This window comes from Mesitornis unicolor, unplaced genomic scaffold (genome assembly GCF_000695765.1).
Source record: "Mesitornis unicolor isolate BGI_N332 unplaced genomic scaffold, ASM69576v1 scaffold17531, whole genome shotgun sequence".
NCBI classification, from domain to species: Eukaryota; Metazoa; Chordata; class Aves; order Mesitornithiformes; family Mesitornithidae; genus Mesitornis; species Mesitornis unicolor.
The window spans coordinates 38,276-66,091 of record NW_010163306.1 but is presented as its reverse complement, the minus strand read 5'-3'; the positions used below and the strand labels follow the sequence as shown (position 1 = coordinate 66,091).

The 27,816-nt window shown below is 37.5% G+C and overlaps 1 protein-coding gene across 1 annotated transcript; it reads left to right on the top strand.

Annotated features, from left to right (window-relative positions):
• Positions 1-426: 426 nt before the first annotated feature.
• ERO1LB (ERO1-like beta (S. cerevisiae)) lies at positions 427-27,816 on the top strand (the record flags this gene model as incomplete). The annotated part of the gene is made up of 16 exons (XM_010193928.1): positions 427-486; positions 4,115-4,234; positions 9,306-9,389; positions 9,779-9,820; positions 13,734-13,816; positions 15,780-15,853; positions 18,673-18,793; positions 18,883-18,929; positions 20,029-20,040; positions 20,857-20,883; positions 22,297-22,389; positions 22,544-22,790; positions 23,632-23,701; positions 24,781-24,867; positions 26,399-26,532; positions 27,435-27,816. Coding segments are annotated over 16 exons (1,362 nt in total), but the record flags the coding sequence as incomplete, so codon positions are not given.

Below are 27,816 nucleotides of genomic sequence, written 5' to 3'. Positions count from 1 at the left end.
GGTCGTGGTGGGAGAGGCCGTGCCTTGGGCAGCCCCGGAGGAGAAGCCTGGGGATCCCTTGCTGGAGCCTGTAGTCCGCGGTGCCCTGCGGGTGCTCCTTGCTGGGCTCCAGCCCGGGGGCCCGGCAGTTGGGTGCCTCCGGTATGTGAGGCCCTGCTTCTACAGCGAGGGGAGAGGTTGCTTGACCTGGGAGCCACTGGTACTACCCCTGCAGAGCGGTCCAGCTACACGGAGTTGTTTAATCCAGGTGACACTGCTTGCTGTCAGTGGGGTGTTGAGTTTAGGATTCGGATCGTACGTACCCTTGGCATTAGGCAGAAACTTCGGTATCTGTATGAAGTCGATGAGAAGCCATATGTTGGGACGGAGATATCAATGCCTGAGCTGAGCTTGTGTTTAGGTCGTGTCTGTTTGTCCGCTTTACAGAGAAGGATCAGAGTGCTCCTTCTTTTTGTGAATTACCTGTGCAGCTTCCGAAAGACAAGGGTCTGTAGTTGGGGGATCACTCTTCATCAGCAGTATGGCCATGACTGAAATAATAGCTGGTGTCAAGTAGGATAGGATTTCAGCTGGACCAAAGACATTAGCGTGAGTTTATATGGAAATACGATGAGTAACGTCCATGTGGAGCAGTTTGTCTTCTGTATCTGGTTATTATTTTTCTTATATATTCTAAATTTCTGCTTTCTCTAACATACTATATTATAAGTGACCATCCAAGGCAGTGACTAGAGTAGTTCTAGCATAAATAGTTTTTATTGCAGGATTTTTTTGTTATAAGTTCAGGTTTCCTCAGGCTTAAAAATCCCTTATTTTAGTAACTACTTTAGCATAAGTAAATGCTAATTGAATTTGGATTCTTAAAGAAGCCATTAACAAGCTGGCATGGTTTTAGTGTGATGGTTGGCAGAGAGATTGGTTGTTATTGTTTCATAAAATTGTTAGCACATTGTATTCAGAGTTTAAACACCTAGAGTTTGACTTACACAGGATAAAGATAGGCTAGCCATTAGTTCTTGGAGTCGTGTTACTTACAGCTTTTTTCTCATTCTGCAGCTGTGGTAAAGTAAAACATTAAGGACCAAATCGAGGCATACCAGGTGATCTTCTAATTGTTGAAGCACTTAAAGTACGACAACCTGATAACACTAATAAGGTTGTTTGTATGAATATACTGTTTGTTAGTATATGCATTTATTCAGGTTTTTCTTAATGTTGAAGCACTGGATACATTTCTCTTTCCAGATTTCATAAGGAGAAATTGATGCAGGTTGTTAAGTTGACCTTTTCTTCAGAAAGGCTGATTTATGTTGGAGAAGATGTTAGAAGCTTAACATCTCCAATACAGCTCTGATATCTGTACAAGATCTAAACTAGGTTTGATGATTATGGAAGTCCTTTGATAAGCGTATTGAAAATATTGAAGAAGTAGCAGCTATTCAATGCCAGATGACTTCTTTAACACAAGTCATAGTGGCCTAATGCTTTTAAAGTTTATCTTAGAGTTCATAGTAATTAACAGATGAAAAGAAAGCTTGAAGCTTGGCCATTGTAAGAAAAGTTGTGATTTGACTCTGTATTTGTTGACTAAGTTAACTTTTATAGTTAGATTAAAAAAGGCCAAAAAAACTGGTTGTGTGAATAGGAAAGTAGGTCTTGCAGTATGTAATTTTAACAGTGTAATACACTGTTCTAATTTTGATGTCTCCAGTTTGAAAAATAATTCACTGGAAGATCCAAGTGTGAGCAGAAATTGAACAGTTTTCTGCATGTTCTTGGTGTCCCATCATTACACAAGTGAGGGCACTGAAGACTACACCTGGGCTAATAAAAAACCAGCTGGGGTACTTGAAACCTGTGTAGGTCTTGTGTTAGTGTTCTATGGACTGACTCCATTCATGTGCAGTACTGATGTTTCATATATGCTGTCAAACCATTTTATAAATTGTGGTTTCATACATATACACCATAGCTTAATTTTAGAGTGTGTCGTCCAAGGAAACATTGATTTTGCTATTTTATGTATACAGGCAGCTAACTGTTCCAGTTTTGAAAAAGTCGTGAGAAGGAAATGGAGAATTTCACTTGCTTGCTCTTGTTACTAAGTATTAATTTTTCATTTAATAATTTCTTAGGCCAGCTCTAGTTTTTGGGGAGGGTTTATTTCTGAAGCTTCATAATGTTCTAAGTAAACGGCAAGTACTAAGTACTGTATTTTGAAACATGTTCTTAGAATTGAAATTTTATTGGAGACATCTGGCAAAGACACGACCTCTGATAATTTGCCATCTTAGTTGAATAAAAACTCTGCAGATTTTTGTTTTTCCATGGAGATTTGATGCTGAGTGTAACTACTGCATGTTTATTTGGAACATTTTCTCCTGAAAAAGCATTTTCAGTTTTGGATAGATGGTAAAAATGTTTTTGTAAGCAGTGAATAGCTCCGTGAGGTGGTTGTCAAAATAGTTTCCTAGCCTTTATTTTCTGAGTCCAAAGAAAATTTCTCAGATCTTCCCTACTGTTTTCAGCTTAATAAATTATTCCTTTTCACATAAGATTTATCCTGTTTATACAGTTTAATCGTATTTGAGCAAACTGTTCAGAGTTATCTTTTTGTCTTTTTATATTGTAATGAAATGTACTACTGTTTGTTTTGTGGTATGGTGTTACCTGTAAAGACTGCAAAATTAATATCTGCCTATGTGTGACCGATAAGAAAACTTAAAATTTTAGTGAAATCGTTATAGATTAAAATGCACAGGGTTTTTAATTCTGTAACTATCAATAATAACAGGTTTTCTCTTCTGGCTTTGAAGTTGGCAGTCATGTGGGCTATGAGCGTTCTTGGCTTTGTGAAAAACCTGTAATTGCACAGGCTCTTTCATAGCTGTTTGCCCAGGTTTAAAGTTAAATAACATTAACAAAGGCAGCCATAACAGCATGGAAGATATTGGGTAAAGTAACTGCCCTTAAATGAATTTAACTACTTTGCCATATCTACTCTGCAGAATTGGGACAGCCTATTTAGTGCCTCAGGAAAAGTAGGATCTACATAAGGTGAATTTTCTATTTAAATTTTTCATTACCTTACCCTCACCTCTTTTTCTCACAGGAGGTTGGGGAAAATCAATTTTCCAGACCTCCTTTATGCCTCATAGAAGAGCAAAACCTACAATTTGGTTTCTAGTGTCTCTTTTACATCACGCTTGGTTATATAAGGGTATCTGTTCTGCAAAGTAGTGGAGTGATTTATCATGCATAAAACAGATTAGATGATTTCATAATCTCATCTAAGTGAAATCTGTGGAGAAAAAGAAAGCCCACAACTATTTTTCGTCTCCTTTTGCACACAACCTTTTAATAGAAGTTCTTCTAAGCCCATGCAAGATATAAGGTGTGTGGGCTTTCCTGTTTTTTTATGCTTTCTAGGCCATCATGTATGTCAATGAATTTCCTGTCTGGCTGAAGAATAGTAGTAGCTAACAGCAGTGTTTGTTTCCATTCCCTTAGATATAGCCTAAAGCCTTCCACCTTACTTTTGAAAAGCCTTTCAAACATGTTTGTAGTTGTTTAAGAATCTATGCTTAAGAGCAGTTAGTTTAGATTTAATGCAATTCATCATACAAATATTCATAGAATCCGTCTTTCAGTGTTTCCGCCTTTCACTAAGACACTGTCGAGGGCTCAGCAAAGGTGTTGCCATAGCTCAGTCTGCTGAGTTGGTGTCTGCTGCACAGCCCTCCTTCCTCCCCGAAGCTGGCAGCAGCACTTGTGCGCGCTCCTTCTCGTAGAGGTGGTCTGGAGCTCTTGCAGTGCCTTGAACCTGCTGCTGTCCTGGTGCAGGAAGAGAGAAGGGACCTGCAACGCTGAGATGTAGTTTCACAAGAGATTTACAGTCTTACAATATAGGTAGACTTAAGCTCAAAAAAGGTGCTAAGGTCTGTTATTTTCTACTTCTGAGTATGTGGAGTAATTTAATAATGAGAAATATTTGCTGTGGGACTGCGTTTCACTAGTATTTCGTTTAGCTGCCATCTTTTTCTCTTTAGAGAATTTTTCTGTAGTTAATATTGGATTCTTGATTAAAAAGAAATTTTTGTCCTTTTTTTAACAGCTCACAGGAGTCCTAGATGATTGTTTATGTGACATAGAAAGCATTGATGACTTCAATACTTTCAAGATCTTCCCCAAAATACAGAAACTGCAAGAACGTGATTACTTCAGATATTACAAGGTACAATTAGAATGATATTTTCCTGAATAATTTGAGTAAAATCCAGAACATATAGAGAGGATTAAATATCAACTTGTCTGTCTTAAATTGTCTTTTAGAAGCACACAGCTGTTTAATATGTTTATAGCAGGTTTTCAGTCCCTGACAGTTAATCCTGGAGTCGGTGACAGTAAATCATGACTGCTTTCATTCAACTGATAAGTGGTAATTTTAAAGGTAGTATCTTTGTACTGCTGAGTCTAGAAAAGGGTTGTATATTAGCAACTTTCAGACAGCATGCTGTACTTATCTTCTAAGAAATGTGTGTAATTTGAAATGGAAATATTTCAGTGATTTCCTTTTCTTATAAGCTACTGTCTTAGTTCTGATTTCAGCATTTACTGTCTAAAGAATCATTATTCTTTTGAAAAATAGGTAAAAAATTTCAAATTTCAAGTAGTATGTTATATCACTTTTTATGACTAAACAATTTTTTTCTCTGTATTAGAATCTGATGAGCAAAATAAGGCTTTGAGGCCTGATACTTCTGTTTTCAGATCTGCTTAACTTGAAAATGAGGTTGCATTTTGACTGAGCTAATCAGGTGGTTGCCTGTCGCCAGAAAAAGGTGATTTCACTCCTTTAGGGAAGACTCCGGCCTCTTCCCTGCTCTTGGGCTTGTCTGACTGCGCCAATGCATCTCCTTAACCTGGCAGAATTTTAGTTTCGATATTTGGGTTTGGTGATTGTTTCTTAGTTGTGTTTTGTTTTGTTTTCCCAGGATGTAGCAAGTTATCTAGCTGATCTGAAGTCAGACAAGTGTTAAACTCATGCAAGGTGGGGTTATGAATGTGAGGAAGGAGAAAAAAGCGCTAGAATCTTCCCTTTCTAGTGTGAGCAAGCAATGAGGTGTAGCTTCACCCTGAATCTCCTCCTGCTACGTGCTACAGTTCTAACTTCACTCTTGGGGAGAAACAAGATCCATGCACCTCCAGTGATAATACATTACGTAGTAGTGGTAATTAGATTCTCCAAAGGCAACAGACAGATACAAAACAAAGTATTTGAAGAAAAGCAATGACAGGTATACAAGGTTTTATACAACAGTAATTTCATCCTCCAAATTTAGAGCTAATCTTCATTTCCACAGCAGTTTCACAGATCATACTTTAATGGTGTGTTTTAATCCTACCTCATTTTTCATACTGATCTTCCTAATAGGTGGCAATTACAAGGGCCAGTGTGCAGCCCACCCATCATGACACATTATTTAGTACTTCCAGTTGTGACAGGGAAGAATTTGAAGCAAACTGAGTAAGGTAGTCAGATTTTTTTCACCCTTTCCCCTCTTAATAAGCAACAGAGCTTGTTTTTTAATGTCCCTGCACAGAATCATGGAAGTGCTGTTTAGCACTGGATGGATATGGAATTTGTGAGGGTAGGCAATGATCATCTAGGTCAAATAGAGTGTAGTTGACTACTGAGTAAGCGTGGGGGGAGTATACTTGTTCTGGGAGTGAAAACACTCCTACTCTGGAGTAATTTAATTTGTAATAGCAATTTAGATCATGAACTTTTGTAACTACAGTCACAGTATTCCCATTGTGTTGCTAGTTCAACAGCCATGAAGGAACTCAGACTTTACTATATAATACTGAATGGAATAGCTGGTTTCTATTTAAAGGCCCAAGGAAACTCTTTATTTTTTAAGTCTTGCTGAAGTCATGCTAGGTGGTTTCTAGCTAGTTAGTGGTATACTTCACAATGAAAGAAATAGAGACAGAATTTTTTATTCCTTTACAGGTTTTTATACATCAAAACACACAAACTATGGAAGCCTCATGATAAGGAGTTTGACTTTTAATCTGTGACAAGTATTGAATAATGATAATAATGAAATCTAATATTTCGGACCCTGAAGAAAGTAGAAGGGTGTTGTGTGGTCAGTGCATGATTAGTGTTAATTCAAGAACAATTGCTGTACAACCTCAGTGTCTCACAAGTGTGTGTGTGCACACACTGGTTTTTAGTGCTCTAGGATCAGTCCGGGACTAGTATATCTTGATTTTGGTGTGTTTCTGAATTAATCTGCTGGGACAGATTGACAGCAGTATTCTTTTATTTACGATGCTCCTCTTTGTAAGAACAGCAGTCGCCTAGTTGCTTGTATCTTCTTAAGTGTGTTAGTGTTTTTTATTGTTAGAGTTTACTCTGAAGAAGGTTGTAGTCTATGTTAGCTGGTCTTTTTCTTGGTAGAAATTGGTGGGAGGGGCATGTTCTTATTGTGAAGGTGATGTAAAATGTAACACTTTTTGTGCTTTATTTTAAAACATTAGTGAACAACAAATTATAAAATGTTACGTATTTTTTTTCTAGGGGCAATGTTTATGGATTGAATGGAGCAAATGGGGTGGGAAAAGCAACCTGGAATTTCTTCTTTTAATGTATCTGTGCTGGCATGGCTTGAACTGTAACTAGAAGGTAGTTGTCATCACTCCTAAGAAGTTGTACCATCTGCTTAACGTCTTGTGAGGTTTTTTTAACTGAGGAATCTCGTCAGCATTTTAAAGCTGAGTTTGTAATTCCCAGTCATGCTGAATAAATACATCAAAATGGAAACCTACAAAACAGTCTTTCCTTCAGATGTTATGTAGCAGTTAACTTTGTGTGTCTATTTTGAAAATAGATGAAAGGTTGCTTGCTGAAAGTTTTGGTATAGGAATTTGGTATAATAAATGGCAGTTGAGCAAATCAAACACTTAAGTTTTGCTCTTTGGGGATCTTTTGGGATATTAATAGAACATTTGAAGAGGCAGTTCTGTTAGTTTTGCTTTAATTTGGGTACCTAGTGCCACAGACCAATTTAACCTTCAAGCATTAAATTTTTTTAAAATTACTTTTATTTCTGGTACATAGGTTTTATTTTTCTTAGCTGTCAAAATTAAGAGAGTAGACTGGAGAAAAGGTAAAATCTGGCTAATTCATCTCTGTTTGTTTGTATTGCGCCTGCATCAGAGGCATATTGATCTTGCTTTCCTTATGCTTAGTATATTATGTATAATGCTGGGGAAAAAAATTGAATTTGGATTTTTTTTTACTTTTTTTTTGTTACTGCTGAAGCTCTGGTTTGACAATTCAATGACTGTAGTCATTGGGCTTCTATTACTACAACCCCCCCCAAAACCAGGCCGCTTAGAGCAAATCACCAGTCCAGTATAAATGTACTCTACCAGTTTAATGTGTTCAAAGCATGAAGGTTTTTTTTAAAAATGGAATAATTGTTCAAGACAGCTCAGTGATTTTGGTTTTTCTCTAAATTAAAAGATTGAGTAGTGTGTTTCTTTTTATCACAGCAGGAACCCTTCGGTACCACATGCAGTGAACTTGAAGTTCATCCGAGCATCGAATTTAGAGTTCAGTTGCCAACCCTTTGCCTATGGGGCTGCTCTGGCACTATTGTACTAGATGTTTAAACTTTGTTTCCTATGTTTCTTCTTATGTAAAGTGAAAGTGTAGGACGTAAATTACATGAATTGGAAAAATGTCCCTACATATCCATGGAAAACATGTTTTTCTGAAGACTAAATTTAAGAAGCATTTAGTCTCAATCTTTTAACTTGTTAGGTTTAACAAGAATACTGTTCTTTTTTGTGTGTGACTTATTAATTTACTGTACAGCTTGGATGTATCTTTTTCCATAAGCTAGCATAAGGTTTAGTTTTCTGACGTGAAATTTTTAAATTTAAATAAGCTTTTTAAACACATCTATAATTCTTAAAATTTTCTGTTAAAACTGCTCTAGGGCCTGATGCCATCCTTGGGGTATCAGGCTTAATTTTACAATGAGTTTTGTAGAACTCTTGCTGTGATTGGCTACAGAATCAAATGCAATATCCACAACAGTTTCAAACAAGAAGTGATGCATCAAATCATTTAAGATGTAGTTTGTTGGCTGTAAGTAGTGAATTCAGGTGAATGACTTCATGAGGAATATTTATTAACTGAAGAAAAGTAGTACAAGCTGTGCTAAAGGAAAACAAAAGAGTAGAATTTATTTTTGTTGTGAATTTGTAAAAATAATTTTGAAAAATTTAAAACTGATGTTTTGCCTGGAAAATAGTGGTTGTTACTGAGGATAAATGCTTTGTATTTTCTTTGTAATGTTGAATTTCAAAGATTGTGTACTTTTGAAGTGTTTCTGGTTGATCATGCAGAGCTTTAGTCTGTAGTCTTCAGTTTGGGAGTCATGGGGTCACTAATGGTTGTCAGTATGTATAAGGCTAATGCAAAGGAAAGCTTTGATTTATTTTTTTTTTCCTCACTGATTTTCAAATAGACAATCCAAGTGAAACATAGTAAAGTGTTTGAATCTCTTGCCATGTAGTAGATACTAATATATGTGGTACTCTCTGCCTTTGTTCTGTCATTTGATGACAAATAGGAGGACTAATCATCACAGGATTTGCTGGTAATGTTTCTGAAGTGGTTTCTCTTCATTATTTATATTTGTACTATATCAGCTGTCTAATTTGAGACCGTTATGATACTTACTCTTCTAGCTATGATGTGTAGCAATGATTGCCTGTTCTTATTGCTTGTAATCTGAAATCATCCAAACACTTACTTGAATCTGTAAACTTGTGCACTATTCTGGCCTCCATCAAATGTATTTTCTTGATCAGTATAGTACAAATACAACTGATTGTAAGTACAACCATTTTACAGCTGCATATGTCTGATTTGCCTTCTTTTTAGTAGCTTATCGTCTGCTTTGAAGTTATATTAGTGGTGAGAGATTTAATTTGTGCTTTAATATAATAATGTGTTTCTATCCACTGGAGACCATTATCACTAACAATTCCACTGCAGCAAGCTTCAGCTTATAAACTCAGAGGGAAAGGAGTTAAAGAAATCGACCAACCAAACAAACCCTCCACAAAACCCCTAAGACTTAAAGTACTGAATTTAACCCATTTTCCTTGTATCTTCTCCTTTAATTTGAAAGGTTTTCCTGAACTGAAACTGAAAACTGTCTGTTTTAGACTTGCCTTATGTGAGTGTTGATTGTAAACTTTTGGGTTTATATCTTTAGGTCAACCTGAAGAGACCATGCCCATTTTGGGCAGATGATGGCCACTGTTCTATCAAAGATTGTCGTGTCGAGCCTTGTCCTGAGGTATGGATCAAATAATGTAAAATAGAAAAAGTTGTTTGGTTAAAAAGTTTGCTAAATTGCAGTGACTAGTACTGTATTAAACAATATTTACTAATGAGAATTTAAATAAAAGAGTGACAATAAAATTATTTTTCATTTCAAAAGCAGATATGCAATCAAAGTATTTCAAAGTATTAGTCATTTTATCAATAGAACAAATAACTTTAAGAATAAATCTCTTCCAAGCCCTAGCACTGTTTTGGTTATAACGTGTTGAGAAGGTAAAGGCTAATTATTTAAAAACAAGTTTACTTTGACTTCTATAGGAATGGTATTTAATTTGTAGAATTTAATCAAGCATAATAATTTCTATGAACAGTATAAAAACTGATTTATTTTTTTGTTTTTAGAGTAAGATACCTGTTGGAATTAAAGCTGGGAGCGCTAATAAAGTAAGTAATAATTTACTTTCTAAATTTTTTTTTTTATATATTTTAACTTTATTGTAACTGTGTGGCTTATTACAAACCTTCAGTCTTGGCATAGGTATGAAGTTGTTTCTATAAATGATCAGTTTCTATATGTGGCTTTACATTTTTACTTTTATATATAATAGAGTGATTCTGACATAGCTGGTCATGTCATTCTGAGTCTGTCATAGCTTGAGAACTCGTGCAGACCGAGGCCGTGAGTGATCTGGGACAGCAGTACATGGCTGCAGACTGCCCGATGCAAAATTCTTGGTTCATTTCTGAGTACAGGCCACCTTTTATAGAGCTAGGATGCACAGATGCAGTAGCCATCATATTTAACCACAACCTCTAATACTAAAAAAACCTGAAAGTTTACATGTAGTTTTTCCATGTCTAATCTTGAGCAGGTCATTAGTGTAATTTAGGCTAAAGCGATGAGTGCAATCTTAAGTAGGCAGTCTGTGGTGTTTGCTTGTGCTTGCTTCTCTCCAAGCCATCCTTCCTAGATCACCAAGTCATCTTTGCAAAGCCAAGAAAAGCAAAGAGGGTATATGCATCTAGAAGAGAAGTCGGAACAGAAAGGCGAACAACCCTCCCCTACTCTTAAATCCCAAATACAGTGCCCAAGAACTGGGATTTTAACAGTTGATGGGATAATGGTGCCCAAATGAGAGAGGTTTTTTTTTCTGGGGACATACTTGCTCAGTTTCTCTAATTCATCACAAGAGTGAAAACAACCACATGCAACTTTTAATAATGAGAGCTATAATCTCCTGAGTAGATATAGTCAGTAGATATATCCTGTGGAGAAGTTTTCTGTGGTCTTAGTGCTTGGCTTCTGTGCAGGTTCCTGTTGCCCTTCTCTCCTAATGTAGATGAGCTTGTAAACTTCTGGCTTTATTTAGGTTTTTGTGCAGCATTTTTTTGTTTGTTTGAAAACAGCTCTTCTTTTCAGAGGTCATCTAGCTACAAAGACCAAGGCTGCACTTGCACAGCTTCCCTGCAGAAGTGCAGTTAGCAATAGAGGATCTGTTCTTAATTCTTGGCATCAACATAAGCTTTTTGAAATGGTGCTAGAGAGGGACAAAGTAGTTCCCTTTCTGTAGTCCTGTTTCATTTGAGTGGTGAACACATTCTGAGGGGCTAGACATTAAAGAACTGTCACAGCAACTGCTGTATTAATCTTTGAAGCAAGAGACAGGATGCAGTAACTCAAGATTACATCATTTAACTTAAAATGTTACTTCCTGCCCACTTCTTTTCTGTTTTCTTCCAGAAACTGCTCTTAGATCCTGCTTTGGCAGGAACAGATACTTTGTTCTAACTCGGATCTAATCAGTGGTCGCAGAGCGCTGATCCGATAGCTGTTGCAGTTAAAACACTGGAGAATAGTGAGGCCTGAAAATATGTTTTAAGACTTGAATGTTCATTCTGTTTGAAACCTTAAATTTAGGATGATATCTTTGGCAGGAATTCTTTCACTTCAGGGCAGAGATTGGTCTGCAGCCCTAGATGTTTACTTCAGCATCTCAGTATGTTATTTTGTCAGCATTCTGTTTCATTCTAGGTCAGATCCATTCCTTGTTCAGATTTTTTTCCACTTAACATCCATATGCTGAAGAATGAGCTCCACACCTGGCAATTCTAAGAAAATTGAGTGAGAATTACCTCCTAGAGAAATTACTTGTTATGGACGAGGCCCCTAACAGTGTTTAAATTATTTGGTAATAAATGTTTTTTACTCAGACTGGAATCCTGTCATAAGTGGGGTCCCTGAGGGATCGGTACCAGGCCTCGTGCTGTTCAACATGTTCATGAATTATCTGGATGATGGGATTGAAAGCACCCTCACCAAGTCTGCTGGTGACTGCTTGCTGAGGTGGACATGTCAGAAAGGAGAGCCGTCTTAGAGAAACCTGGACTCGCTGGAAGAGTGGGCTAGCAAGAACAGTATGGAGTTTAACAAAGACAAGTGCAAAGTCCGGTACCTGGGACAACATAACCAGAGAGCCCAATACCGGCTGGGATCTGTGTGGCTGGAGAGCAGCCTTGCTGAAAGGGAGCTGGTGGTCCTGGTGGGCATCAAGCTGAACATGAGTCAGCAGCGCGCCGCTGCAGCAACAAAGGCAAACTGGGTCCTGGGATGTACTAGGAGAGATAGACATATGATTATCCCACTCAGCACTTGTCAGACTGCGCCTGGAGTATTGTGTGCAGTTCTGTTTCCTGCAATGCAGAAATGATGTGGACAGACTGGAGAGGGGCCACGAAGATGACCAAAGGGCTGGAGAACATGCCCTGTGAGGAAAGACTGAAGGAGTTGGGTCTTTTGTTCCTGGAGACCTCATCACAGTATTCCAGTACTTAAAAGGTGGCTGCAAAGAGGACAGAGGCTCTCTCTTCACAAGGAGTCATATGGAGAAGACATGAGGCAGTTGGTACAAGTTGCACCAGGAGAGGCTTCATCTTGATATAAGAATTTTTTTACTGTAAGAACAACCAGTTACTGGAACAACTTCCCCAGGGATGCGATGAAGTCTTCATCACTGGAGGTTGTCAAGTTGCAACTGGACAGGGTACTAGATAAGCTCATCTAGGTTCCCTTTCCCACAGAGGTTGGACCAGATGTTCTTTCGAGGCCCCTTACAACCTGGGCTGATCTGTGACTCTGTGATGTGCATGCATTGCAGATAAGAAACGTGCAACTTTTCTAAATGCATGCAGGAAATAACAGGAGTTTGGCATCTTGACCACAAGTCTGTCCTCAGAAATGAACTATTCTGTTTCTTTTAAAATTTTATCAAATTACTGTTTGCGATTTCTGAAGACTTGAACAAAACCTTTAACTTACATTTTTATTTTGAGCTGGTTTTAGATAGTAATTGTTCATGTTTGTATGTATGTACCCTGGAGTGAAAGGAAGCCAGCAGTTTAGCTTTATAGAAGATACCGGTTGCTTAACATTAAATAACTTTCTGTATTTCTTAAGGACTGTAATAAGGTAGGAATCTGTGTTTGACCTAAGGCTCAGGCTGCAAAAGAAAACACACACTCACACAAAAAACCCCAACCCAAAAACCCCAAAAAAGAGGAAACGGGGTTTGTTTATCTTTCAGCAGAGCACTGATACTATCTATTATGTTCCAAAACTGGTAGAAGACTCTTTTTCTTTGAGCTTTAAGCTGACAGACTTAACAAATTCCCTGCTGACATAACCATATAATTGTAGAATAGTAGAATTTAATCTTTAATTCTTCAAATGTTTTCTTTAGACTTTTATTATTAGGATGCTTTTATTTTAGTGGATTACTATTTTTAAAAAAATAGTGTAGAATCAGAGTTCAGCTTAAATACTTCAGTTCTGGCTTCAAAATAGTCAACATTTGAGTTCAGTTTGAAAAGCCTCTCTTCCAGACATGTACATGTCTAAAGCATGCTAACGAATAGGATTAAATGAAACATGAGGGAAAATGGCCAAATCTGTTCTATTTTCCTACTGAAATGGCCAGTGAAACTTGGGGTGTAATTATGGTTGCGAAGTACAAGGTACGTTTATAGGTGTGACTGCTTGTCTTCCAGTGTTCTTTTACAAGAATGTAACTAAATATCTGAAACGCTTCAGAACTATATTTAATTTTTTAAAAAGGGGTGGGAGGGGGGCACAAAGTTTTTACACATTTAGCTGAATTTTCTGCCGTAATTAAATCCACAGAGTGAAATTGGCCTGGTGAAATTAAAATTAAGTGGATAAAAGTAGAAATGAGAAATGGTCCTGAGAATTTTCACTGATACAAGCCAATTCACTGCTAAACCTGGAGATACCTTTCATGACACCTGTTTTAGGAGGATTTTACATAATTAATTTGTATATTAAATATGAACTTTTTTACAGTATTCAAAAGCAGCAAATAATTCCAAAGAATTGGAAGACTGTGAGCAAGCTAACAAACTGGGAGCAGTTAACAGTACCTTAAGGTATGCTGTGATTTACAATAGTACAAAAGTAGTAACAAAGGAGCATTTTGTTTTGTCGGTCTTGTTTTTGCAATGTGCTGGGTTTTGTTCTTCATTCTTCCCATAGCCCATTATAAAGAAAATGAGAAATAATGCAAGAACATCTGAGGTAAAGGTGTTGAGTGATAAGTAGACTTTCATTTTTATTTTTTTTTTTACACAAAGGTGTACTTTGATATGATTTGAAAGAAGTATCTTACAGCATCAGAAGTTGGAGAAAACTTGCAAATAACCCCACCTTTTTTCTACTTTTTACCAGTATCAGTCTTTGTTCTTGATGACTGTGCTGGATTAAGGGATTCTGTCCTGCTCTGTCCCTCCGTACACTGATTTGCCTGTTTGTGATCATTCAGTGAACCAGATCAGGGAGCTTGCAAGTGACTTTTGTTGTTGGCAAAGTTATTTTTAGCTTGGATCAATTCCCTGGTCTTGCTTATTGCATGGCACAGTCAATGTTGGGTGGGAAGAATTCTGCAGGATGGTGTTGCCTCTGAATAGGAAAGTGTGTGGAACACCACTTTGAAACACTTGTGTTCTACTAGATTCCCCCACTTTTAAAAACATAGATACAGAAAAATCAGTTCTTCACTGTCGTTGGAGAGGTGTGATGTCTTCAGCCACTGATTGCAGTAGTTCTACCTGACAGAGGTGTTGAATCTGTTCTGTCATCTGCCAAAGTGGAGCTGCCATGAAAAAGCACCTGCTTCTGCCTGGTGTGTGGTGTTTTAAATCAAACTGGATAGAGCCCTTATCCAAGGGGTTGTTTTGGGGACATGAGAAGCTATTAACTCTCTTCTATTCCTATAGGGCAAAGGATTATGAGATTGAGTACATGTATGGAGAACTAAGGAGAATGCCTTTTGTGAGAGTAGGATAGATGGTTAAAGTTGGGAGAGGGCAAGTGCAGGAAGAGCTTGTGCTTTGTAGGCAAACCTCCACATTCTCTACCTAGCAGTGCATCATCCCCATGGTTTTGAGTTATGTTCCTTTATCAGCTGTATTTTTTGTGATTATCAAATCTTGCCTGCCAGTAATTACTGGAGAAGCTCCTTTTCTAATGCCAAGTATAAAGTCCCCTGTAGTAATTTGGCAGAAGTTTAGAAATGTATCTTCTTGTAGCATTGCCTCTGTTTGTAGAATTGAGCTAGTACTCATTCGATGAAACAGAACAGGTTGCTTTTGTGGTTTCAAGGTGCTTCACTGCACCCTGGAGCATAGTTCCCGGTCTTAACTTTGCTTATGTTTTGCCGACAGTAATGTGACATCAGTAGTTGTGTGCTGCACGTATGCATAGAAGAAAGCATTCAGCTTTTGGTGCTGCTTGTGTTTCATAGTGTGGGAACTTCAAAGTACTTGTCTCTCTTGTACAGTGCACCTTTGAAAATGCTAGGATGAGTGGAATACCATTATTATTTAAAAGGCTTAAGACAAATGATATTCATAGAGTAATTTAGCTTGGAAGGGGTACTTAGGTGTCCAGTCTCCCACTAAAATGCAAGACTAAATATTGTAGATCTTGTAAAAAATATATGTTATGAAAACATACTGATTCCCTGCCCCTGACAAGTGACAGCTGCTAATATACTACTTTGAGAAGTGTTGAAAATGGTAAAATACTTTCATAGCATATAAGCTCTTACTGAAGAAAGAGAAGTCACTCCTGATACACAGTTTGTTCAGATAATGATGGTGAAGTCTTCTTGCTGTCTGACATTAAAATTATTTTTTTAACAATTGTAGTTGATGCCTGCTTGAATCTCCACAGCTAACAAGCGGTAACTCCATATATTCTTGAGTGTCAGACATAGTAATTCAGAATTCAGTTCCAATTTAACTACTGCATGTGGATTGCATTTCTTTCAATAGCTCTTGTTGATGTTGTTTATTCAAAAGTTTAAAATCAAATGCATTTTCTTCCCCTCAGTAACCAAAGTAAGGAGGCTTTCATTGACTGGGCAAGATACGATGATTCACAGGATCATTTTTGTGAACTTGATGGTAAAATGTTTAACCTTTTTCAGAGTGTTTCTTTTATTTGCTGTCTCTTAAAAAACACAAAAGATTATTGTTTCTCTGCAAATAACAGTTTTTAAAAAGTTTTAATTTTGTGCTAAAGGGAGATGTGACAGTTCATATCATCTTACATGCAAAGAATGCAGTTTTTGACAAGGAGCATTTGGTAGTCTACACAGTGCACATTCATTGTTACCCTCTGTTAGTATAGTAGGCAGGAGACTTTTATGGAAATAAAAAAAGAAGGTAAATGAGAGGAGTTTAGCATATATTTTTTAAAAGCTGCTTCTCAAGAAAGAGTCGCATCTAGCACAAACATTAGACAAATTACTTGCACCTGATTCAGTTTCTTCCCACTATGTTATTTTTGTTGCTATTCTACTGTCTACCCTTGGGCTGAGTTTGTTCCGCTTCCAACCTTCCTATGTTTCCAGATTATCTCTACTAAATTCACCTTTATTTGCAAAGACTTTCTTATTGTGAAAACATTAGGATACTAGCTTGTGTCTTTCCTCTGATCCACATATGTGAGTGTAACGTGAAAAGGTCAAAAAATGGTTTTTCAGATAACCAGAGAATTGCCAAGTGCAGGAATGACTGCTGAAGGCCTTTTAATACCTCAGGAAGTCTTCTATGCTAGGAAGACTCAAGGCATAGTACAAGGTATTTTAATCTACCTTTAGGAAAGTGTTTGATGTCACCTGAGAAAGTAGCAGCCGTAGTGGACTTACCAGCTGTGGTTCTTTCAGCACCTCTGCTGTGTCTTATCTGTGAAAGTTTCCTATATAAGAGGAGACTGAGGGGAGACCTCATTCATGTTTATAAATATTTAAAGGGTGAGTGTCACGAGGATGGAGCCAGGCTCTTCTCGGTGACAAACAATGATAGGACAAGGGGTAATGGGCACAAGCTGGAACACAGGAGGTTCCACTTAAATCTGAGAAGAAACTTCTTCTCAGTGAGGGTGACAGAGCACTGGAACAGGCTGCCCAGAGAGGTTGTGGAGTCTCCTTCTCTGGAGACATTCAAAACCCGCCTGGACGCCTTCCTGTGTAACCTCATCTAGGTGTTCCTGCTCCGGCAGGGGGATTGGACTAGATGATCTTTTGAGGTCCCTTCCAATCCCTAACGTTCTGTGATTCTGTGATTCTGTGATAAGCTGCTTCTGTAATAAATACTGCAAGAGTGTAACTGTAAATCTGAGCTGTTACATGCAGTAAGCTGCTGTTGTCTCTTCTATCTTCATTGCTGCCTGCTTCCTTAAGAGGATTCCGGTGGGAAAGATATAGTTTAAGAGCACTTCTTTTAGGAGTAATACTAACTTAGGCAGTTCCTGATTCTACCTCCATCTCTTGTTACATCGTGCCCTGCTGAAGGAGGAAGCGCTGCCCCTGGCTCTGTTCTTCCAGTACTTTTTTGCTCTAGTGTGCCTCTTCCTGCATGGTAAGCTGATTCAGCTTACTTGTATGGCAGGAAAGTAAGTTGACATCTCCGTCCCATCTCCCAGATTGTTGGGATGAAGTGGCTTATCAGGGGAGTCTGTGAGCCGAAGCAGGGAGGGATGAAAGAAAGTAACTTCACTTGATCTCTTCCTCTCCTCTCTTCCTGGTGGTGAGAGAGCTCTTAATTCACTCAACTGTAGCACAAAACCATTTCATCAGTTTTACTTTTCACTAGCTTTTTGTTGGGTTTAATGATAAGCTAGATAAGGGAATTGATCTAGCTGAAAAAAACTTCATAACCCAGGTCAGCTTTCCATCCTTCTGTTGCACTGAGGCACAGACTCAGTTGTATGTGGATATGAGAAGAAAAATTGGAGACCTGAAGTGACCAGGAAGCATAGGAACTGCTTAGGTTAGCCATGCTGTCAAAGAAATAAAGCTGCAATTTGACTTTGTCCCATCTGGTACTCACTGTGCTGTGTGTCTTGTGTCTGTCTCTTTTCTTATTTTTCCTTCTACTGCTGAAGCAATGCTTAACTGCTCATGCAGAATCATCTCTTTTTAGAGACGTTTTCACTGTTTCTGTGGCTTTTTTCAACATCTGAGGAAATCCTCGGTGGCACTGCTTGGCCTGTTCCTGTGAATAAGTCTCTGGACTGCTGGCTTGCATTGTATGCGGGCTCTCTTAAGCAAGAGTTGCTCTTGACCTAGAAATTAAAAGAAGGAATTATTCTTGCTTTTTACTGGTTGTAGCTCAAAACTTAAGTTACTATTCATACAGAGTTTTCAAGCAGAGAGTACTGTGTCAAAATTTTCTTTGGGTACTTTGCCTGAACTTGTAGGGAACTTTGGAGATGAGGGTATAACTTGTTGAAATGCTGCTTAAATAATATGTTGCTTGCCATAACAACTTCTTTGACCTTGTCTTTATTAAGAAGCCCCTGCAGCTGTATACCCATTTCAAAAAAAGGCAGCCTCCCCCCAGCCAAATGCTGCTGGACAAAGAAACCCTGAATTTGAAGGCCATTCAAAACAAAACACTGTCTTTATCTTAGCATAGGGTGAGAGAACACATTGCATGACAAGTGTTTATGGTGGAGTTGAAGAATGTAGAATGTGTTCAGACATTATAGAAATTATGGCCACACAAGAAACTTCAAAATAAATTGTATACTTTTGAGCTTTCTATTTAGTTTGTGTTTTGCTGTATTTTTACATACAAGGCATTTAGAATCCAACTGGAAGACAGAAAGTGTTATGTGAGACCTTTTATTTGTATCTTACTCTGTGTGAGTGTTTTTTTGAAATTGTATCTTTTAAAAACGATCAGTTAGAATATGTAACACAAGTTTTCCTGTTTAGATGAGAGATCTCCAGATGCACAGTATGTGGATTTGCTGCTGAATCCAGAACGTTACACTGGGTACAAGGGGCCTTCCGCTTGGAGAGTGTGGAACAGCATCTATGAAGAAAACTGCTTCAAGTAATTGGGAGAGAGAGCAAGCCTATTTCTTACACCTGCACTTCAGTTTATCTTAAAACTGATTTTTGTGTTTCTAACTTAATTTCTAGGCCTCGATCTGTCTATCGTCCTTTAAATCCACTGGCGCCTAGTAGGGGTGGGTCTTGCCTGTTATATTTTCTAATGCAGTGCTTTTAACATAGTGACTATTGCAGTACTAGTGTTACAGATATTACCTTCAGTCTGTAGGTTTGCTTTCTGCTATTTCAATTTCCTGTGTAGAAGTAGCTGTCCATTTTCAATATTTAGACTAAGGTTTGTGATACATACGTGCTTCGTCCTATGCATGTGAATAGGCTTAGTAATGTCAGGGAGGCTAATGTGAAAACTAGAGTAAATCTCAAACTGTTTAAGTGTCACAGTAATTTCCAGTGTGGATGGGAAGGAGTTAAAGTTCAACAAAAATTGCAACACTCTTGTATTTTTCCCTTGTTTTTTTTTCCCCCAGAGAATTTAATTTAATCATTTTAGCTCATAGTGAGCCTAGGGTAATGTAGCTGTACATTTTCCATCCATAATGTTTAGTGTATTACAAATGTATAAATAATGGCAATATTTGAAGAAAGAGTGGATACTTGGGAAGGCTTAGTTATCTGCAAGAATGTTAAAAAAGAAATGTGCCAATGACTTAAGTGTTATGTTTTCAAATGTATATTGAAAACTATAACCTGGTGTTCCAAATGAGTCTGTTTTCCACTATTGGTGCATCTCATTTCCCTTAAATATTAACTATTAGACTGAGTTAGAAAACACACTGCACAGTAGAAAATCAAGACAACTTTGAGTAATTATAAATATTGAGATAATATATTCCTGGTATACACAAATAAAAATAAAAATTGTAAGAGCAGTTTAACTCACATGTCAGAATTTCAGAAAGGAGCACTGGTCAGACTGCTGAATAATGTGAGCTGAAGACGACTTCCCAACCATCTTTCTGAGGCTTAAAATAGAGCTTTCAATAATATGCAAAGCAGCTGCTACTAAGATTTCAAATTCTTAGTGACTTTAATTATTATGTGTTTAGTCTCAGGTGGTCTTGGGAGGAGGAAGAAGATGGAAAGTACCCTATATTTTTGTAAATTAAATAAGGTTTCTTGCAGTTTTTCAGTGTTTGTAGTAAAGCCTATGTTTCATTACTGCTTTGCTGTGGAAATTATAATTTTAATGCTTATGGATTTTTTTTCCCTTCTAAGGAGGAGATGATGGTAAGTCATCTTATTTTGCTTGACCTGCAGAAATGAATAAGCATTCAAGTTTTAGATAGCTGTTTTATTCACTTTATTGCTATTGCATTAGAGGGAAGGAAAATTATTCTTTCATGCAGATGATTAATCAGAAAATGTTTTTATTGGGTTAATTCTTTCATTTGGGGTAGAGGGAAGAAGTGGATAAGAGCAAAATACAGTTCTGTTGTTGGTTCTTACCCTTCTAACAGAATGTGTTGTGATAATGTTATTGGCGAGATAACTGGAGACACATAAATTAAAGGATTCTTGGGTTTCCTCCAGAGCCCCATTGATACTGGTGTCAGTTCCCTTAAAAGAAGAGGGACAGGGGTTTTTGTGTACTTTCTTGAATGTCCTTCTTGATTTTGAGAATGTGGGGATAAAAAGCATTTGGCCTGTCCACAGTGAGACAGACTTTTGAGGCAAAAGTTCTAAGCCTATAGGAAACCTTCAGACCCTTAGTAGTCAAGGTAAAGGCTATCAGATATAATTACCCCTCTTCCGTCCCATCTGTCACCACCCCTGCAGCTCATCAGGCCTGCGCTTTCGTACGCTTCCAAGTGCCCTGACTGGTAGCTTCATCGTGCACAGTCTTGTATTTCTCCTGTTCTGACTCCAACGGATTTAAACTGACCTCGAAGTTCAGCTGCTTCAGTGCCTGTTCTCACTTTAATAGCTAAATTATTTAGCTTTATGTCCAGGTGGCAGCAAATGTTAGTCTGCATAGTTATATAAAAATACTATTAATGTTGAAAATCAGTATTCTTCTTGTAACTATATATTTTGTATTTACAGGAGAATCTTTCTACACATGGCTAGAAGGTAAAGTCTCTTGGATGGGTTAATATAATGTTAAACTCACTGTATTTTTTTTCCTTTCCCCAAATAATTTTCATAGTGTAGGATTTTTTAATAAATTATGCAGAACTTCACAGTGTCATTCAAAGATTTATTTTTTTTTTTTTTTCTTGAAGGTCTTTGGAAACCTTATCATTCACTTTGATGGTGTACTCCTTAAACTCTTCAGTGTTTCATCTTTTATAACGTGGGAGTTCACTTTAATACCAGTTACTTTGAATTTTCAGCGCATCTTAGACATTTAAGTGGGGACATGATTATTAGCAATGCTGCTAAGGTTTTTATTAGAAAACAACTTTCAGAAACATTAACGTTTTTGATGGTTCTGTTCCCAGTATATAAACAAACGTAAGTATAAGGTGTGTTCAGAAGGCAAAGCAATTTGCTTTTTATTCATATTTAAATGGAAATTACTATTACAGTGGTAGCAATCAAAATTGTATTTTGGAGGTGTGCAGAAAAGTAAATGAGTTAAATATACTTAATTTTACACTTAGCTCATGCTCCCTTTCCTGAGCCATTACTTGTCTAGTTGGAAATGTCTAACTGGCGCTATTGTAGAAAAGTGTACAAACTGACGTGCTTTCTGTAAATGGGGCTGGATCTCAGCCTCTCAGAGAGGCTTCACCCTCAGCTCCTGCTTCCATTTGTGGAGAGTGCAGTGGCAGGGAAGTCTCCCAAACGTATCTCTGAGAAGGGAACAAACCCCTAAATTGAAGTGTAGTCTCTGGATGCAAGTGGTATCATAAATAATTTCTGCATTTACTTCATGTAAATGCTGATACTTTTCTGTTTATGCTATGAAAGTGTATCCATCAAAGTCATATCTTTCAAGGTTTAGCTCTGTGCATTTAAATATTCAGTGAATTTACAGTAGAGCTGGGAAGAAATATTTTTGCTGTTTTCTAATGCCATAAGGTTTTCTGAGGGTTTTGATGTTTTTCTCTAAGGCACCTACTCTAATTTGGTAATAGCTTTAATTCTAATTAGGATGGGTCACGCTATAGTTCTGGTTTCCAGACTGTCAAAATTCAAGACTATTTTAAATTCATTGCTCAAGCAATGTAAGCATCTTATTTTTTGTGTGGCAGTTTGTCTGTACTAATTGACCGGATCCTTATTTGACTGTATTTATTAGAATGCTAAAGTACCAAGTAAGAAATGTCAAACTTCATCTTTGTACTTCTTTATAGAAAAAATAAGAGGTAAACTTTTCCTATGATGGATATAAGGGTTTATTAACGATGCTGAAGTGCTGTAATTATAACTCTTGAAAGTTAAATGATGCAGACTTGCATCACTGAAATGTCAAGCTATATTCATTTTAATACATTCTTTACAGTATTTAGTTTGCAGATTTGTCTTTTTCCTTTACAGGTCTTTGCCTTGAGAAAAGGGTGTTCTATAAACTCATTTCTGGACTTCATGCTAGCATCAACTTGCATCTGTGTGCAAATTACCTTCTTGAAGGTAACGTAAATCTACGTAAAATTGCTGAATGAAATTCTATAATATCTGTAACTTTTATTTGTTTTTTTCTGAAAATTTTTTATATGCACTTAGTTGCTTTCTTATTCTAAATATGCATGTTTTACACCCCTTGCTCTTTTCTTCCTCTGCGTAGAAACTTGGGGGAAGCCTCGCTGGGGACCAAATGTGAAAGAGTTCACTCGCCGCTTTGACCCTACTGAAACAAAAGGAGAAGGACCAAGGAGGCTCAAAAACTTGTATTTCTTGTATTTGATAGAGCTGCGGGCTTTGTCAAAGGTTGCACCGTACTTTGAGCGTTCAGTTGTTGACCTTTACACTGGAAACGGCCATGAGGATGCTGAATCTAAAGCCCTCTTACTAGATATCTTCAGGGATACAAAGTAAGGCATAAGATTATTTTTTTATCAATAGTTTGAAATTCTCAGTTATATTTGCAAGCGAGACTAGATGACTTCTTGACAAGATAAGACAAGGAGGAGAGTGGAATGAGAAGACAGAACAGGAGGCATTTGTACATTTAACAGGAAGAGATGAATATGTTTGAGGTTTGAATGAACATACCACTCTTTAAAAAACAACAACAACAAAAACCCAACTGAACAAACTAAACAAGAGACAAAAAGCACGCAACACCCTGGGCAACTCCTTATTTGTTGCCTTTTCTGATTCTTCTGTATAATGTGCACATGATTGATTTAGAAAGGAAAATAGTACATTTAGTCTTCTAACAATCTACTGAGTAATACAGCTTTTCTCGTAGACGTCACCCCTGGGGTTTTGGCCATCCCTTCTTCCTTCCATTTGCTCTGTAAGGTTCTTTACTCCAGTTCTTTTGCTCACCTTCTTGCCAGTTTTTGCGATTGGTAATGTGCTGTGTGGCTTCCTTGCTGTCCTGATTGTAATCAGGTATTTGAGATGTGGTCAGACAACGATCAGCTGAAAGGCAAGCAGTAAGACAAGTTCAGTGTGTATTAGGAAGAGATCTTCATCAGTGGAAATGGAGTGAAGAAAATTCTCAACAAAACTGTAAATAACAGGTTTCAGGTTACAGTGATTGAATAGTAAATCTGATACCATTTAGTAAATTTTTTAAGAGCTGTTCTGCAAAGACTAGGAACCCTGAAAAGTATTTTACCCTGATGCATCAGCTGTTCACCAGGCTCAATGGAATGCTGTAGTTTATGCCAACATTTGGAGTTTTTTGCCTTTTGTCTTTATTAGGTCCTTCCATATGCACTTTGATGAAAAGTCAATGTTTGCTGGAGATAAAAAAGGAGCCAAGTCATTAAAGGTACTGCTAGTTTTCTGAATGACATCCAAAATACTCATTTTGGAATTAAGTTGTGTTATTTTAGAAAACCTCTGTGCCTACCAGAAGCATACTGCTGAGAGCAGAAAAGGCAGGGAGAATAGAGAGGCAGAGAGAGGCCTCTTCATCTTCCTCATAAATGGGTGCGAGGTGGTGGTGGAGCCAAGCAGACTGAAATCTCTGCTTTAGTGCCTTGGGTCTGCCATCAGGACTGTGGCGAGGCAAATAATTTAAATTGGTATTACAGGTGGATGCAATGCTGCTCTTTAAACAGAGTATCTGTTTCATGTAAGCATCTGAAAAAAAACAGATACTTTACATAATATACTATAATATAGTATAATATAATACTTTAGAAAATCATAGTTCCTAGACATGGGAGCCTAATGTGAATGTTGTTACTGCCTGGCAGCCTAACAGCCAATGCACAATTCCACAGTTGAAGTGTGGCTCAGTAATAAAGCTCTGTTTTGATACTTAAGAACACTTTTCATCCATATTTCAGTAGTAACTTGGAATTTTGTCTGCATTAGAAAGGTGCCAGTAGTTCATCAGCCCAGCTCTAGTGGTTTTCTGACCTTAAATACCTAATTGAGATCATCTTAAGTTCTGTGCTGTGCTTGTTTCCACTCTGACTGAAGCTGCAAAGTAACAATCTACCCAGAGGTTTGGGCAGGAAATATCTCTTATCAATTGTAACTCATTTACCTGTTTGTCAAAAATGTAGGTTGGATCAAAAGGGATTTGAATAATGGAAGAAAAATTGGGCAGGGACACAGATACAATACTTACAGCTCAGAAAATTCTGAGCACGTTGTTGGAAGCTCAGTGTACAGAATTCAGGATGTGCAGGGTAACACTTGTATTATTGGTTATTAGCAGTGGCTTGGAACAAGATTCTGGGTTTACAGGAACGTTTGTTATGGCCTGACCACATATGGTAGTGGTTTTGTTCAGTTTTAATAGAGAATTGATATTCTAGTGGTACTAAGTTAGTTAACCTTCTGTTTTTGTAAAGCTAGAGGATACTTAACCTTTTATATTTTCTTTTTAACTGATAGGAAGAATTCAGATTGCATTTCAAGAACATATCCCGCATAATGGATTGTGTTGGATGTGATAAATGCAGGCTGTGGGGCAAGCTGCAGGTATAGTTTTTTGTGTGTGTACACGTTGCGGGAGAGTTGGAAGGCAGGATGCTTGTTACATGAGCATTGAGACTTTCTGTGCCAGACTGGTCTTTGTCCTTACCTATGAATTAAAGATAGACATATGTTTAGTTCAGTTATTTTAAAATTTTGTTTAAAAATATTTATTTTGCTTAGTCAACAGCTGCTTAGCTTACTAAGAGGTATTTTGTGTTCTGCCAAAAGAAATATTTAGAACAGATGCTTCATAGCAAAGTCTTATTGGCAGTCATATCTGATCTGTAGTCAGTGATCAGCAAGGCTTTGCAGAATCACCTGTAGGAAGCCTTCCTGGAAATACAGCACTTGCTTAATTGCTAGAAAATTCAGCATGAGACTGAACACCACAAATTGAGGCATAAAAAAAAATTAAATTCAGATTTTCACCATTTATGCAGAAGGCAGCACGTGAATAACATTTTTTTTTAATTTAGAAACTACACTGGAACCTGGAGAACTTGGAACTTTTCTCTTTAAGGGAAAGTAGAGATATCATTTATATGTTACCACTTGGAAATGTGCTCTTAAGATAACTATAAAATACTGCAAGGTGCACAGTACAGCTGAGAGTTGAAAAACTGAACGTCAGTTTCTGGAGGCCTATTTTTATTTTATTGAAAACAAGATTATTTTTTTTTTATTAACCCTCAAGGCTAATGTTAAGTCCAGACTGAGACCAGTTGTCACTTTGGGGTGCCTAGTGGGATGCTGTACTGCTCTGTAGCATTAAGCTTGTCAGAGTTCAGTTTTCAAAGAATTTGTGGCATCAAAAATTTGGTGGTCTCTGCTGAATGTCTGGAGTTCTGCCCACCCCATCCTAGGTAATGCTTTTGATCTATTATAATCTTTCCTTCTTGTGCAAAATGAAATAGGGCCAGATTTCCTGACCCATAGAATTCTCTTGCAGCCAGCCTCAACCACTTTGTGTTGAAATCCAGCGGTTGTTTCTGTAGCCTGATTAAATGGGGAAATAAGAATAGGTGCTTCTGTTCTATTACTGTATAGGGAATAGGGTTTGAAACTTAAACTGCAGTGTCTGCCACTGGGACTGGAGGTGGAAAAAGCAGTATTGTGGTACCTCAAAAAAAAAACCCAGTTTGACTTTGAAGGGGGAGCAGAGAAGAAAAGGGGAGATCTGATCCAGCAGCTCCTGCAGCAGAGAGGGTTGTGACTGGTGTGTGTTCATATGCATCTGGTGCAGCTGAGAAGAAAAGAGATGGGAAAGGAAGAGATTAAAAGCAGGAGGATGAAGGGCAAGTGCACCTGAGGGAACAAATGTTTGTAAGTAAGCGACTGAACCTGGTGCACATGTGAACTGATGGCATGTTTTTGCATTAGTGTCCTGGTTTGTGTGCAGTTATTTGGGTTGAGGGAAAGTCAGTATGAAAGAATTGGTACTACAGTTTGCCTGGAATATTAATTTTTTAACTTTTGTACTGTTTTCTGAGAGTTCAAAGTAGTGATCTTATTGACATTAGAACTTTTCTTGTAGACTCAGGGCTTAGGAACTGCTCTGAAGATCCTATTTTCTGAGAAAGAAATACAGAGCCTTCCGGAGAATAGCCCATCAAAAGGTTTTCAACTCACGCGTCAAGAAATAGTTGCTCTGGTAAATGCCTTTGGAAGGTAAGTTTTCATCATTTATGTAGTAGAAAAAGAGTAAAACTTCTATGTCAGCACTGTAGGTCTGTGAAAAGTTGGTATTGTTCATGTAGCTGTAGCTTCTGTGAAGGCTGGATTAGTGGTGATATTGATAAACTTACTGCCATCAGACTGCGTACGTGGAGTGCCGGTTATGAGCCCTGGTCATCGCTGTGTGTTGGGACCCAGTTCATCTGTTTCTCAGATCTCAAATTCCATCTTGTGAAAGCTGGATTTAAGTCTCAAAAGTCTTAAGCATTAGACTTAGTCCAAAACTGAGGGGACATAGCCACTGAGTACAGCTGGTTGACATATTTTAAATTTCTATTTTAAATGTGTGTATGTCAGAAGTAGTGAAAAGGAAGAAAAATACTTGATTTTTTTAATGCTGTCATTTAGCCCTTAAGCTTTTGTATTTTTGTATATGATGTGATTATTTTTGTTAAAACTTTAATTCTGATTGATTTGGGGGGGGGGGGGGGAAGCAAAAATTTACCCCATTCAAGTGGTGAAATAAAACATTTTAACAGCTCTAAAAGATGCGTAGAACTTGCTTTGTTTGCTTATCATGCTAGTTCTTCAGATCTTGAATATAACAATCTGGTCCTGTTCAAAAGAATGCAATTAATGTTCATTAGCTCTGGTTAGAGATTTTGAATGAAGTTGGGAAAATGTAAAATATATCTAAACTGTAATCCCTGTAATATATTATGTAAATATAATGAAGAGTCAGGTAGTAGATCTTTTGAGGGAAAGTACTCCATTAGTTAATCTCTGGAACAGACTTGTGTTCAAAAAGACCAAACAGCCAGCCCCCGCGGAAGATGATGCTTTTGAACTTCTTTCACAGTTGACTTACTAACACTGAAGGGCTTTTTGTTTTGCAGGCTTTCCACAAGTATAAGAGAGTTGCAGAATTTTAAAGTTTTATTACAACAAACTAGGTAATGAAGGCCTTTGCCCAACCTTTTAGTGAAGACCATTTACATGACTGCATTGAGCAGAAGCAACTGATCCTTACAGGACTCACATGAACTGATAAAAAGTAAAATCAAATACCAACTTGAATATTTATGTCTAAACTAGGAATGGCTATTAATTAGAAAAGATATTTATGAATGAAGTATATAGTTTTTAAATGTGTAAATTAAGCTGATCTGTTTATTTTGTAAGTTCTCTGCTCACAGTTCTGTTTTACGGAAACTTCATGAATTGTCTTTATTTCCTTGTCTTTTTGAGACAGTTTTCTTATATGAAAACACAGGTACC